The sequence below is a fragment of the Haliotis rubra genome, unplaced genomic scaffold, assembly GCF_003918875.1.
Source record: "Haliotis rubra isolate DU_JTF1 unplaced genomic scaffold, ASM391887v1 Scf1630, whole genome shotgun sequence".
In the NCBI taxonomy this organism is placed as follows: Eukaryota; Metazoa; Mollusca; class Gastropoda; order Lepetellida; family Haliotidae; genus Haliotis; species Haliotis rubra.
The window spans coordinates 97,957-112,818 of record NW_025765593.1 but is presented as its reverse complement, the minus strand read 5'-3'; the positions used below and the strand labels follow the sequence as shown (position 1 = coordinate 112,818).

General features: G+C 41.3%; 1 protein-coding gene across 1 annotated transcript; it reads left to right on the top strand.

Moving 5' to 3' along the window:
- The first annotated feature begins 2 nt into the window (after nt 1–2).
- LOC124271767 lies at nt 3–13,986 on the top strand. The gene is made up of 29 exons (XM_046706928.1): nt 3–77; nt 274–447; nt 556–727; nt 855–1,100; nt 1,195–1,415; nt 1,563–1,668; nt 1,795–1,911; nt 2,190–2,322; nt 3,014–3,188; nt 3,448–3,724; nt 3,806–3,995; nt 4,132–4,346; nt 4,432–4,661; nt 4,996–5,149; nt 5,270–5,448; nt 5,590–5,730; nt 5,816–5,981; nt 6,205–6,337; nt 6,457–6,578; nt 6,735–6,871; nt 6,987–7,134; nt 7,272–7,466; nt 7,579–7,782; nt 7,871–8,629; nt 9,101–9,316; nt 9,458–9,553; nt 10,207–10,532; nt 12,827–13,028; nt 13,281–13,986. The coding sequence occupies exons 1-29, from the start codon at nt 3–5 to the stop codon at nt 13,556–13,558; spliced, it is 5,787 nt and encodes a 1,928-aa protein (XP_046562884.1). The 3' UTR covers nt 13,559–13,986.
- The last annotated feature ends 876 nt before the right edge of the window (nt 13,987–14,862 follow it).

The window sequence follows — 14,862 nt, the reverse complement described above, 5'->3', positions numbered from 1 at the left end:
ATATGGTGGTGGCTAGCGGTCTTCATCTAGAACCAGGGACAACCTACAGAGCTGCTGTCAAGTTCTGTGTAGTGAATGTATGTTCTAAACCCATATACAGTGACGGTGTGACTGTCATAGCACATCCTCCAACACCAGGCAATATATCGCTGACGTATCGGGAATCTAACAGTGGACAAGCACAGGCAAGTTACATATTTCTTTCCAAGCGTTCCGTTTCTTTTCATTCGTATGTATTATGTTATTATGGTATTTTTTTGTATGGTGTTTTAGATCCAGGTGAAGATGGCTCGGTTCCGTGATCCTGATATAAAGGTACTACAAGAAGCTTATGACGTCATGGACAGATACGAGTGGGGTCTGACAGATGACAGTCACAACGACAAAATGTTGATAGGCTGGCAGACGGTGGATGCTGATGCTATTGAAAGTGTGGCTGATGACAAGGTAAAATTGTTCATAGAATATTTATCTATTCTTTATACCTTTGATGCCTTTCCGATATCAGTGAACAAAATGGTATATGGGTTGGCTACCACTTTCTTCTGTCTTCAGATAAGTTTCACTCTAAATCTGCCAAAACTGATTCGCTTTACCAAGTGCAGAAGAGTATCAGTCAGGGGCTACAACCACGTTGGTTTACATACAACGGTGTCAGCAGATGTCAAGGAATGTGCAGCATATAATCCTCCAAATATCGTGCCTGCAGTTGTTCTAGATGTTATCGGTAAGTGCGTGGTTACAATAAGTTTCAGGAAAATGTGTAGTCCCTCGTTAAATGTACGTTTTAAGGCTAGTGAACTGAATGTTCTGTTGATGAAACATCCCAGGGGTACATTTATGATTGATTACAGGAGCAAACAACGAAAATGTTGCTCAAGGAATAACCTTAGATCAGAATAGTCACTGGAATGATGCTGACTACACTCCCTACAAGAACATCCTGTCTGCTGTGTGGCCGACGCTACGTCACAGGAACTACACGTGGGCAGTGGTGGCAGGGGACCAGTTGGACCCCTCATCTCACTACATGAGAGAGACTCTGATGATCGTCACTGACCCCTGTAGCATGCCGGATGTCATCAAGTGTGGACACACGGGTGAGTGTGTGTTTTAACAATATTTTGTAAAAACGTACGGTGTTTATAAAAGATGTCGCATTCATCCATGCCTTCATCTTTTCCTTTTTTCAAGTGAACGAGTTCATCAACGTGGAGTTTGCAGAGCTGTCCTACTTACAACACGGCAGGAGATTTTATGTGTGCATCCATGCTGATGACAAAAACACTCGTTTTGAGAAGTGGACATCACCTCTGACTGAAGTGAACGCCTGCAGTGACGGCATCACTGTTGATCTGACTCCACCTACACCGGGGACAGTGAACATCGAGAACCTCATAGACGGGACATTTCAGGTTAACTGAACCCTTTTAAATAATGTTCCCCTTGGTTTCGACAGCATATAAAGTACCTTGGTTGTTAGTGTGAGGTCAATGCTGAAACTACAGTAGAGCCATCGATTTGGGCAAGTACACTGATATTGATATATTTCTCATGTACAGGTTAGCAAAACAGAAGTTGCAATTAGCTGGACAACTTTTGTTGATGTGGAAGAGGAAGGATTCTCTGCTCATGCTGCTGGGATTGCCTTTTATGAAGTTGCAGTGGGTAATGAACTGAACAATTTGTTCATGATCTACCATATAACATATTCAATTTCTAATTCCTTGACAATTATCACTGTCTCAGGTAGATTTATGTCATTCCTGATAGATAAATGTTTTCTACCTTCAGGTACGTTCCCTGGTGGACAAGATGTCGTCATTTACACCCGTGTTGGACATGTAAACAAGTACATTCTACACAGGCTCAACCTGCAGACTGGAAGTACATACTATGTTTCAGTGAGAGGTAAGCTGAAGGTCGATAGAGTTCAGCTTTGTTCATTTTAAACTCCATGTTTTGGAAAAAACAGGCCCAGGTATTCGTGGCAGACTTAAATATGTGTTTATTGTGACAGTTTTGAAACTTTCATTCCAAATCTAAGAAAGGTGACATCAATGCATTTTCATCAATGTCTTGGACCCATGATGAATACATCATGGGTATACATTCAACTTATGCTATGCATTACAAATAATGCTTCAGTTCTTAAGAAATGTCTTATCTCTTAACACTATTTCTTTCAGCCACAGATTTTGTGAAGAAGACAACAGTTGCTGTATCAGGGGGTTTCCTTGTCGACGCCACACCTTCAGTACTAACAGGGCAACACATTGACGTGGAGGGACGATACATTACATCACGTCTTATACATGTCTGGTAACGTTGAGAAAGTGGCATATGAGCTCGTACAAATGTTTTCAAAGAAACCTTTGAAGGAAAAAAGGACAGGCTGATGCTAATTATGTTGGGTTCTCGAACAAAATTAGCATTCTATACGAAAATATATTTCATGATATTTTTCCCGACCTTGTTGAGTCAATAAATACATAGGCTGCATTTGTTCTTGATACAAGACGTGTTTTCAATTCTAAACACAAACTCTGTCAAGAACTAGAGATTACTGTACAACGGCAGCAATTTTCAACAACTCTGCATTTGTAGATAACATACTGACTTTCTTATTGAAGCTGACATGTCCAGTTCTGGTCGGATTAACGTTAAATATTCATATATAGCTGCCACACTTGCTCGACCTATTAACACTGATTTCTTTTTCAGTTGATTGTATTATCATTCTTATGTGTTGAATTCTTTAACTAATTGTTTTATATGGGTAACATTCACAAATGTACAATACAGAATAATAAATTTTGTGTGCTAGGTATACTTGTAATGTATCCTCACATTAATTATCAAAATATTTAGGTTTCAATATTTACTTTAGTGGTGGACAAAACATACACTGAAGAAGTCACACGACGTTTCTGATTTCATGTCCTGTTCAAGGCAAATGTTGATGGAGTAATATTCTACACTTGAAAATAAACGGCGTTGATATATTCCACAGCTGGAGAAACGTTTTCTCAGACGAGGAAAGTGGAATAAAGTCATACAGCGTTGCTATGGGCACCAGACTTGCGTATGCTGATGTGTCAGAGTACATGATGACCGTTGAGGATTGTTTGGACATTGAGACACTTAACAAAACAGAGGATGGTCACTCTTATTATATAACTGTGAAGGTAGCTTTGGACGTTTCTATCTTCTTTTCTTTCATGTGTACAAAACATGATGACACATAATGATCCCCGAGTGTTAGTTCTTCCGTAGATCTCGATCGTTGAGGTAGCTGGGTTGTAGGAGTCTAGTCTGTCTCACTTAAACAGACAACCTTTTTTAATTTAAAGATTCAAATAATAATATAAACTTGTTTGTAATAAATAGAGAACGGTCTGAAGTCCTAACTTATGTCGGGCAATCTTATTGATGTCCTTCTTCCAGGCCATCAACGGTGCAGGTCTGTACACACTGTCCTCATCAAGACCTCTGGTAGTGGACACCACGCCTCCATCCACTGGCCACGTCTATGACAGAGTACAGTCAGCTGCCTCACATGATGACAAAGACAAGGACTATATCACCAGTGTCTCAGGGATGGCAGCCTACTGGGAAGGCTTCGACGATCCTCATTCAAGTGTCGCCATTTACAAGGTCAAGGTCGGAACCTGCGCAGGATGTGACGACAAAATGAAAGAAGCCAAGACAGGGCTACATCAATGTGAGGATTGTTCATTGCTTTCTCGACTGTGCTTTTTTAAAATAATGTCAAGAAAAATATATCGATACGATTCAATTTCAGATATCAGCCTCCAGCACATCCTGCTCTCCCCTGGAGTGAAGTACTTCACCACAGTAACAGCCTGTAACACAGCAGGCCTCTGCAGCAGCTCCTCAACCTCAGACGGTGTGATCCTGGACAGCTCCCCACCAGTTCCTGGAACAGTGCAGGATGGCACAGGCTACGTGGACATACAGTTCCAGGCGACTAGGTGATAAGGAGTATTTGGTATTACAATAGAGTATCTAGTAGAAATGATTAAGTAGAACCAGTTCTATCTTGACGGAAATATTATTAAATTACTTTGGAACTATGCAGTGTTTACAGAGAGTTGGTATGCTTCGCAGGACATTCATTGGTTGCAAGTGGAGAGGCTTTAGCGACCCTGAATCCGGATTAGATTACTATGAATGGCGTGTCGGAACAAAACCAGGAGCTGACGACATTCTCTCAGCCCGCACTGCAGCCTTGGGTGAGGTCATCTTCCACACCCTGCCACATGACCAACAGTTGCCCGTAGGACGGACATTGTACAACACTATCCGGGCATTCAACAAAGCAGGTATGTTGCAGACGGTTGACGACAACAGTCGAATTGTAGGTGTAGCAGGTAGACAGAATCGTGACAAATACTGCATCATGTTTAGGGCTTTATTCAGAGGCCATGTCTAATGGGGTACTGGTGGATGACAGCATTCCCATTGTGGTTTCACCTCCGACAGTGAGAAGGTTAATGTCCCTTGTTCCTAACACTACAGTAAGTCGGACAGCTATAGGTCTACAGTGGGAGTTCCAAGACGCCGAGTCCTCGATAGAACGCCAATACCTCTCCTTATCATCTCACCAGCTTGGAGAGATAGATAGTTCTAATCTTGAGGTAAAGGTTTGTCTTATATATAAAACGCAGTATATATGGCATTCAGTTAGAATCGGTCTCCAACAACCCATATTTATTGTAACGGTACTAATGGTATGCGACTAACGGGATCGGGTGGACTAACTTGGATGGTGCACGTCACCGTATCCCAATTGCGCAGATTGATGCTCATGATGTAAATCACTATATTATCTAGTCCAGAATCGTTTATGTATAGACCGCCGTCATATAGCTTAACAAAGGATAATCAGGTCTTGTAATGTCAAGCTGAAATATTGTCAATACACAGGAATACTGAGCGTTCATCTTTTCATCCATGTATGTTGTATTCCAGGTGCCTGGTTTACTCCGAGAATACATTTTTGTGAACCTTGATTTGCATGATGGAAGTAAATACAAGGTGAAGGTTACCGCGTGCAATATGGCGGGTCTCTGTGTATCGGCAAACACAAACAACATTTTGGTTGACAGCTCGAAACCAAATACAGGTATGATTTTGTTGTGGTCCAAATAAACAGATCAATGAATGATAATCTTACTCTGCTGAGAAATCTCAGGACGATGACGTCGATAATAGTAATGATGATGATGTAATATTTAATCTGCAGGTACGTTCGCCATAGAAACTGACCATGCAGTAAAACTTCCACGACATCAGACTGGCTTGATGACTTGGACCAGGACCAGTCTGAACCTGGCGTGGCTTGGCTTCTCTGACCTACATTCAGGGGTGGACCATTACCTTGTAACAATAGGATCTCACGAATTCGGAACAGATTACAATACAGTGAGAAATTTCTTTGAGACAACGATCGCAATACCCATATATATAGAAATACGAGTTGTTTATACATACAATGTTACATGGTGTAAATGTACAAGGAGGGAAGATCCACCTTGTACATACACAAATATATGTTTATTTCAGGGTACACTACATGAGAAGGTCTTCCACAGTGACTCGGGTGTGAACAAGGGTGATGAAGGAGTCCTGCAACGTTTCACAGTACACACTCGTACCCTGCCGTCATCAGGATCTGTGTTTGTAGCTATCTGGGGTGTGAATGGGGTAGGTACTTTGACGCTGTCCTAAACCTTTGTGAACTGAAGATATCCTATACTCAAAGCATGATTGTACCCAATGCTACTTCTAGGTTGGCCTACAGAGTGATGCCTACCACGCTGAACTGGTCCTGGAGGCTAACTCTACACTGTGGCTGGTGAGGAGGTGCCAGGCCTACAACTGTGAGGGCCATTGTGTCTGTGCTGTACAGGGCGGTACCTGTTCTGCCAGTAAAACATGTACACAAGACAAAACAGGTTTGTTGAGAAAAGAGAAACCAAACAGAAAGATTAGGACCTAATATCACATTTCAGTCATTTTCGTAGCTATAGATCTCTTACACGTGTCTTTCATTAATGGCTAAATGTCCAGTACATAAACTCACAACAGGTTAACAGAGCAGGAAGGGTTTAGCTGCTAGAAACCCTCATTTCCGTTTTCTTACGAAAACTTCAACCCCTTTGCATCTTGGTGGAGCAGATAAAAACATCACAATCAAAGACGTGGTGGACCTCATGTCTCAGGGTGGTTCTAATGACATCGACGTCAGTCTGTTCAACACTGTCATGGCTGCCACTTGGACTGACTCGTCAGGGGGATCACCTGTTTCACGGTAAGCAGTCTTTTCTATACACACTATGCATACTTTGTAATATGTACATGAGTTCGCAGATGCATCCTGGCACGTGCTATTTGTTATTTGTTGTCTGTAATATTTGTCCTTTGGAACAGATATGAATACAGTATAGGTGGAGAAGAGAGTGATGAGCCAAGGGGAGTGTTTCACGCCACGGCCGACAGGGTTTGGTTTGATGCAGGTCTACAAACATCTGCTGTTGTCTCCTTACCTGCAGGTGAGAATGAATCATACTCGTGTACAACTTCACACGACACAAAATGCTTATATGGAAGCTTTAATCAATTGGTATTAACCAATCACTCATCGACATAGCACTTCAACAATCTCAATATACGTAAACAGCTGATTTACGTGTCATGATGATTTGCAGGCAAGTCTCTGACATCTGGAGTAAAATATTCCTTCTTTGTGAGAGCGTGGTATAACAAAACCTACAGTATCTTCAAATCGGATGGCGTCCTTATCCAAACAGCACCACCCACAGTAACAGTCAAGTTGGGCCAAACTGTAAGTATCTGCTATTATATTGTTCACATGTATTTACAGAGCTGCCGTTGGTTTCAGTGTTGTAGAAGGTGCATGTGTTTAGATGGAGTGACTTAGCGCTGCTGTGTTACCACAGGTGAAAGAGCTTGCACACCCAACTGACACCAAAGATACAGACTTTCAGACACAGAACGAAACTCTGTTTGTCCAGTGGAGTGGAAAGTTCCTTCAGGGTCAGAGCGGCATCCTCAAATACAGGGTCTTTATCAGCACTGTGCAAGGAGGTATTTTGAATACTGACTTTGACAAATTTCGTCTAATTGCAATTCACTAATTCAACAGACAATCGTATAACTGTTGAATTTGGAGGACTCCATTCTTGAAAGGCAATAGTCCTAGTTTTACATACTATATGATGCAGGTCACAGTATTCATGAATCAGGGGACCTGACCTTCACCAGCCATACAGCGACAGGTCTGAGGTTACGTCCAAACACCGTCTACTACTGCAGTGTCCTGGCTTACAACAAGGCTGGTCTGGTCAGGTGGGCCTATTCTGATGGAGTACAAGTGGACGTCATTCCTCCAGTGGCAGGCAGAATAATGGACGGACTTGGTTCGTAATATTGTCAATCTTTTCTTCTCTCTTGATATGGTATTAACGTAGGTATGATATATACAGTAAACTTTTTAAACATATTTATTATTTATGTTGAAAATGTCTGCAGATATCCATGACGTGGACTACCAGAGTTCAACATCCGAAGTCTCTGCCTCCTGGTACGGCTTCTCGGACACAGACTCCACCATAGCCAAGTATTTCTGGTGTGTGGGGACAATCAACGACACATCAGATTGCAGTGTGATGGACTGGTTGGCTACAGGACTACACACATATTCTAGGAGGTCACTCTTATCTCCAATCGTTAATGGTCAGTGAGTATACCTTATGTTAGTGCCACTTATGTTAGATATAGGATGATGTGTATGTACATACCTATCACATTATCTTGTGTTCAGGTACAAGAATATGGAGCAAGGTGTATGCGGTGGATGCTGTTGGTTACACCTCTGATGTTGTTGTATCTGATGGAGTCGTTGTTGATGCATCTCCACCTGAACGTCAGAATGTAGCATATCTTGGAGACAATCTGGTGAAGAACCCATCTTTCGAGGTAGACGATATTACAGGTAGTACATCAAGCTGCAACCTCGTCATACCAACATCATGGGAAACTGACACAGCGTCCTGTATCAAGGTTCAGGCGCCGGATTCACCTTTAGCTAAAGATGGACATATGTTTGTGTCCGTAAGTGGAAGCATCCAACAAATGATCTCAGGACTTGAGGTTGGGAGGCAGTACAAGGTGACTCTGCATGCTGGATATCCAGAGACTGTTTCCAACACCCACAGATCAGTTGATGCAATAGTTACAATAGGAAGTGAAGTCTTCAGCTTTACCCTGGACCCTTATCTCTGTAGAGGCACCTGCAGTGTCGGAGATCACTCAGTCGTCCTCTGGAACAAGCACACATACAGGTTCACAGCCGTTGGTACCAGTGTAGTGCTGACGATAACGTCATCGTCAAGGATGATGGAGTTTGTACTGGACCATGTGAGTGTCCAGACCGTGGACTATGTTGCTGGTCAGGACAGTGTTGACAATGAGGAGCATCTGGTGGTCCATTCTGTGTTCCTGTCTCACTGGTCATCTCTACATGCTTCCTGGCACTTTGAGGACCTACAATCTCCAATTACACAGTACAAATGGGCGATTGGTAACTAGTTTTGCTGTCATTACGTCCATACACTGTTTGTGACTATTATATGCACCGCTGTGATAGAGTTAATGGCAAATGTCCGATATTATGATTCCAAGAACAAGATATTAACTTGTATATTCCTTTTTAGTTTTAAGGATTTTTACTAGGGGCCGTAGAGGAAAGCATAATATATGACATAGGACCAGATCTGAAACTATAGCTAAGTAGATTCCCTGCTTTGGTTCACCATGTGGGTACAATGTGCAAAGTACATTTCTATTGTCCTCCGTCGTGATATTGTTAGATTATTGCTAAAATCAGCGTACAACAACACACACACACACACACTCATATACACAGTACTTTCTAACCTTTCGAGAGCTCATCAACACACCATTGCTTAAGTGTGCCGTTACCGATATAATGTTATATATTAGTCCATGTGTAAGTTATTGCTTATTATACCAGAGGGTCCTTGTGTTCCAGGCACAACTCCAGGTGGTACACATGTCCAGGGCTACACGGACCTAGGTCGAGCCACACAGGGAACACTGTCTAATGTGCAGCTGCTCCATGGGACCACTGTTTACATTACTGTCATGGCGACGAATGTTGCTGGGCTGACAGCTGTGACGTACGCTGACGCCATCACAGTAGACATGACTGCACCACAGTTCGACCTCATCAGTGATGGTCTGGATGGTAAAATTGACATTGATAATTTAGTTGCAGGTCCACTTCTATTGATGGATTAATATTACATCCAATAATTGAAAGAGTTCTTCGTAACATAGTAATCTAGTTGCTTCATTGACACAGATTGAGTGTTTCCGTTTGTTCCAGGACGAGATGAAGACTATCAGACATCAGGTGTGGTGAGTGTCTACTGGCAAGTCAGAGATGAAGAATCAGGTGTAGAACACTGCGACTGGGCTATTGGTACGTGGTATAACTTCATCGCTAACAATTTTAAAAGCTTGCGTTTTCTGTGTTGTTTATCATAAAGAGGCTTGAATGAAAGATCCATGGCAACGACATGTGTACTGCGTGGTTACTTTCAAAGAGTAAACATCTTATGTCAGACACAAATGCAGGCAATCCTAAAATTGATCAATATTGCTGTACAATATGTAATATATTTCTGGGAATTCCTGACATCTGCAAGCCACAAATGATAAAAATGCATGTGAAATATGTGTACTGATCTCATCTTGAGTCCAAACCTGGAATATGTAATTCTAATGGATGAAGCATCTTCACTACAATAGTAAATGGACATAAACAGTTTTATATATAATTTAGATGGAAACAGTTCCACGTATAGCGAGTTTGGCGTCACAGTATTTAAATATAGTCCTTATGTATTCATATATACTCATGGAAAGGAATAAGGGAACACATGCAAGCACAGGTGTTCCTTTATTTAGTTCCAGAATTTCCCCACAGTGCAATATATACCTTGTGAAGAAACCTGCAAGAGAATAAAGGAACACTTGTACGTTCATATGTTCCCGTATTTCTTTCCATGAGTATATATACAAACATCTTAACCATTTCTTGTATGCACGCTATGTATCTTGTTCGATGACAAGGGAGGACACGAGGCAGCAGTGACATGAAGCAGTTTGAGAGGGTCCCCCCGGGTCAGTCCACAGCCCAACATGACATCGCCTCTAAGTTCCACACATCGCCCGTGACAGTCTACAGCACAGTTCGATGCTTCAACAAGGCGGGGCTGGCGGCGGCCATGACGTCGGATGGAGTTGAAGTGGTCAATACAAGGAACCAGACATCAGTTCCTGGCTTCAGTGTCCTGAGAGAAAGTCAGTCGGTGTACAGTGAGAGGGATATGTGTCACCAGAGTCAGGAGAAAGTCCGACTCCGATGGGACAAAACCAGCCGACACTTCAAAACAGTGGTAAACTCAATATCTTCAGAAAATCAGAAAACACGGAACGTAAAGCATCAATCATTGCAGCTGTATACGTTTGTAGTTGATAAATATCATAATCTTGAGGGTAGTTGCTATAGTAAAACCGTACTTGGAGCACTAGCTATAGTAAACCAGTACTTAGAGTAGCTGCTACTGTAAACCAGTACTTGGAGTAGTTGCTATAGTAAACCAGTACTTAGAGTAGTTGCTACTGTAAACCTGTACTTGGAGTTGTTGCTATAGTAAAACAGTACTTGGAGTAGTTGCTATAGTAAACCAGTACTTGGAGTAGTTGCTATAGTAAACCAGTAATTGGAGTAGTTGCTACAGTAAACCAGTACTTGGAGTAGTTGCTATAGTAAAACAGTACTTGGAGTAGTTGCTATGGTAAACCAGTACTTGGGGTAGTTGCTATAGTAAACCAGTAATTGGAGTAGTTGCTATAGTAAAACAGTACTTGGAGTAGTTGCTATAGTAAAACAGTAATTGGAGTAGTTGCTATAGTAAACCAGTTCTTGGAGTAGTTGCTATAGTAAACCAGTAATTGGAGTAGTTGCTATAGTAAACCAGTTCTTGGAGTAGTTGCTATAGTAAAACAGTAATTGGAGTAGTTGCTATAGTAAACCAGTAATTGGAGTAGTTGCTACCGTAAACCAGTACTTGGAGCACTAGCTATGGTAAACCAGTACTTGGGGTAGTTGCTATAGTAAACCAGTACTTGGAGTAGTTGCTATAGTAAAACAGTACTTGGAGTAGTTGCTACAGCAAACCAGTACTTGGAGTACTAGCTACAGTAAACCAATAGTTGGAGCACTGGCTATAGTAAAACAGTACTTGCAGTAGTTGCTATAGTAAACCAGTACTTGGAGTAGTTGCTATAGTAAACCAGTACTTGGAGCACTGGCTATAGTAAACCAGTTCTTGGAGTAGTTGCTATAGTAAACCAATACTTGGAGTACTAGCTACAGTAAACCAGTACTTGGAGCACTGGCTATAGTAAAACAGTACTTGGAGTAGTTGCTATAGTAAACCAGTACTTGGAGTAGTTGCTATAGTAAACCAGTACTTGGAGTAGTTGCTATAGTAAACCAGTACTTGGAGTACTAGCTACAGTAAACCAGTACTTGGAGCACTGGCTATAGTAAACCAGTTCTTGGAGTAGTTGCTATAGTAAACCAATACTTGGAGTACTAGCTACAGTAAACCAGTACTTGGAGCACTTGCTATAGTAAAACAGTACTTGGAGTAGTTGCTATAGTAAACCAGTACTTAGAGTAGTTGCTATAGTAAACCAGTACTTGGAGTAGTTGCTATAGTAAACCAATACTTGGAGTACTAGCTACAGTAAACCAGTACTTGGAGCACTGGCTATAGTAAACCAGTTCTTGGAGTAGTTGCTATAGTAAACCAATACTTGGAGTACTAGCTACAGTAAACCAGTACTTGGAGCACTGGCTATAGTAAAACAGTACTTGGAGTAGTTGCTATAGTAAACCAGTACTTAGAGTAGTTGCTATAGTAAACCAGTACTTGGAGTAGTTGCTATAGTAAACCAGTACTTGGAGTACTAGCTACAGTAAACCAGTACTTGGAGCACTGGCTATAGTAAACCAGTTCTTGGAGTAGTTGCTATAGTAAACCAATACTTGGAGTACTACCTACAGTAAACCAGTACTTGGAGCACTGGCTATAGTAAAACAGTACTTGGAGTAGTTGCTATAGTAAACCAGTGCCTGGAGTACTAGCTACAGTAAACCAGTACTTGGAGCACTGACTATAGTAAAACAGTACTTGGAGTAGTTATTACAGTAAAACAGTACTTGGAGTAGTTGCTACAGTAAATCAGTACTTGGAGTAGTTGCTATAGTAAACCAATACTTGGAGTACTAGCTACAGTAAACCAGTACTTGGAGCACTGGCTATAGTAAAACAGTACTTGGAGTAGTTGCTATAGTAAACCAGTACTGGGAGTAGTTGCTATAGTAAACCAGTACTTGGAGTAGTTACTATAGTAAAACAGTACTTGGAGTACTAGCTACAGCAGAACAATACATGGATCACTAGGTACAGTAAACCAGTACTTTGAGTGGTTACTATAGTAAAACAGTACTTGGAGTAGTTGCTACAGTAAACCAGTACTTGGAGTAGTTGCTGTAGTAAACCAGTACTTGGAGTAGTTGCTATAGTAAACCAGTACTTGGAGTAGTTGCTATAGTAAACCAGTACTTGGGGTACTAGCTACAGTAAACCAGTACTTACATTAGTAGCTTGTGTTTCAGATTGGTATTGAGGGAGATACGCTGACACAGCAGAGTGTTGTCCCCGTCCATCTGGAGTACACCTTGGCTACATTAGTGGGTGTAACACTGAAGAATGGAGCGACGTATCATGCCCTCAGTTTTCCTATTGACGAGATGAGAACACACGGAGAGACAACTGTGTTGAACGTCACGGTGCATGGGCTTCCTCCAGCGATAATAGGTGTGTTGTATGCTGTAAAACAGCTTAGACGTGCCAAACGAATGCATGTCTATACCAGATATCTTACATTATGTTGCTCAAAAACCGTGATAAAATAAGTCACACTATCTAAAATTATGGATAGTTTTCATAAAAGTAATTCAGTTCTGTCAGTTGCAAATGCCACATAGATGTGCCGGTTAGTGGGTCATGCCGTCTACGGTCAAGTTAATGGTTAATGACAATATACACGTGTTTAACATCTCCCCACAGCTTCTGGCCGTTTGTCTGTGGTCAAAACTGGCGACCGACTGACCGTCACCTGGCGGAATATGTTTGCTTCTCCCTGGGACGACCTGAAGTATGAAGTTCACGTTGGAACAGTTCTCGGAGGCGCCGATATTGTAGACAAGCTGTTAACAGAGAATGATGAAATCGCCCTGACTTTAAATTCACGAGATCGGAGATTTGATGAGATTTATGTTACTCTAACCGCTATTGATACATGTGGTCTGTCGACCTTGTCAACACAAACAGTAAGCTTGAACTGAATGCAGTTCATTCATGTTTGCTAAATAATGGTATGATGTATTACAAAACACTAACCCACGGTGCGCCGATTGTTTTGTTTTCTTCAATATATGATATTATAAATAATTATTCGATTTGAATAGTATTTTTATTGAATAATAGAAACTAAACTTTTAAGAACACATTATTCATTTCGTGCACTGCAAAGACGCACACAACATGTCGCCCAGGAGAAAGGTATTCGCCTTTCCATGGACGCAGACCGAGCGGCCTACTGATCTGAAAAGGGGAAAAATGAAGCGTGGATATTATACATACTTTTTCTATACTTACACAGCGTGCGTTTTGTATTCTTCTATAACCTTGGTATTAACATTTTCAATCCACCCTATACACATATACATGTACTTGTGCATGTCAGTGATTGTATCGATTAGTATAGACATGTTGTAGGGGGAATATCCATGTAACTCCCATTTTTTCTAAAGTAATTGAGCAAAGGCCCCAGAGAGTTATTAGGATATTCTCCCTCTTGACACAACCCTACTTTCACACTCTTTCATGTTTTACTATTTGGAAAATAAACGAGAACTTTGTGTAGCCTTATTTGTGCTGTGTGAGTAGTCTTTGGGCGATGCACTCGGCATTGTTCTCTGTCTTTTCGAGTATGCTGAGTTCCATCGCAAGCTCCCCCTAAGAGGGTACGTAAAACCCAAAACTTTTAAAGTAAAATTTAAACATACCAAATTCTTTAAACGTAGCATTTTTGTTATTTCAAATTTCGGCTAAATATTCCTACAATCGCCAGTGGCTAAGGATATGGTGTAAATCCAGCTAGGGTCCATGCAGGTAGCAAAGGCACTGTAAGTCCCCATGGTCCCTTGTATGGTGATCTACCTTCGGTTGCTGCCGATCTATAGCACATTTCTATATTGTATTGTCTTCATAAATAAAATATTTTTACATTTACCAGCTAGTTTTAGACACCATCTGTGATACTCTAGATATTTTACAATCTTTCGATGACTGGTTATGTAACTACTTGAATATAATGTGTATGTCAACCTTTTCTCGTCACTGTATGGCTGAAATATTGCTGAGGTGACGTTAAATTTTAACTCACTCACTCCACCACAAGCGGATGAATACAATGCATAGTACACTGCTGGTTCAGCGATTATTTTATCAATCACCCTATAGTAAATAGGCCCTTAAGAGTGCGAGTTGGGTTTAACGCCGCTTCCAACAGTATATATCACGGCGTGTCATGATGGTATAATCCAAAGCGAAGCAGGTCTTAGACGTCAAACATCAAACCTTGAAA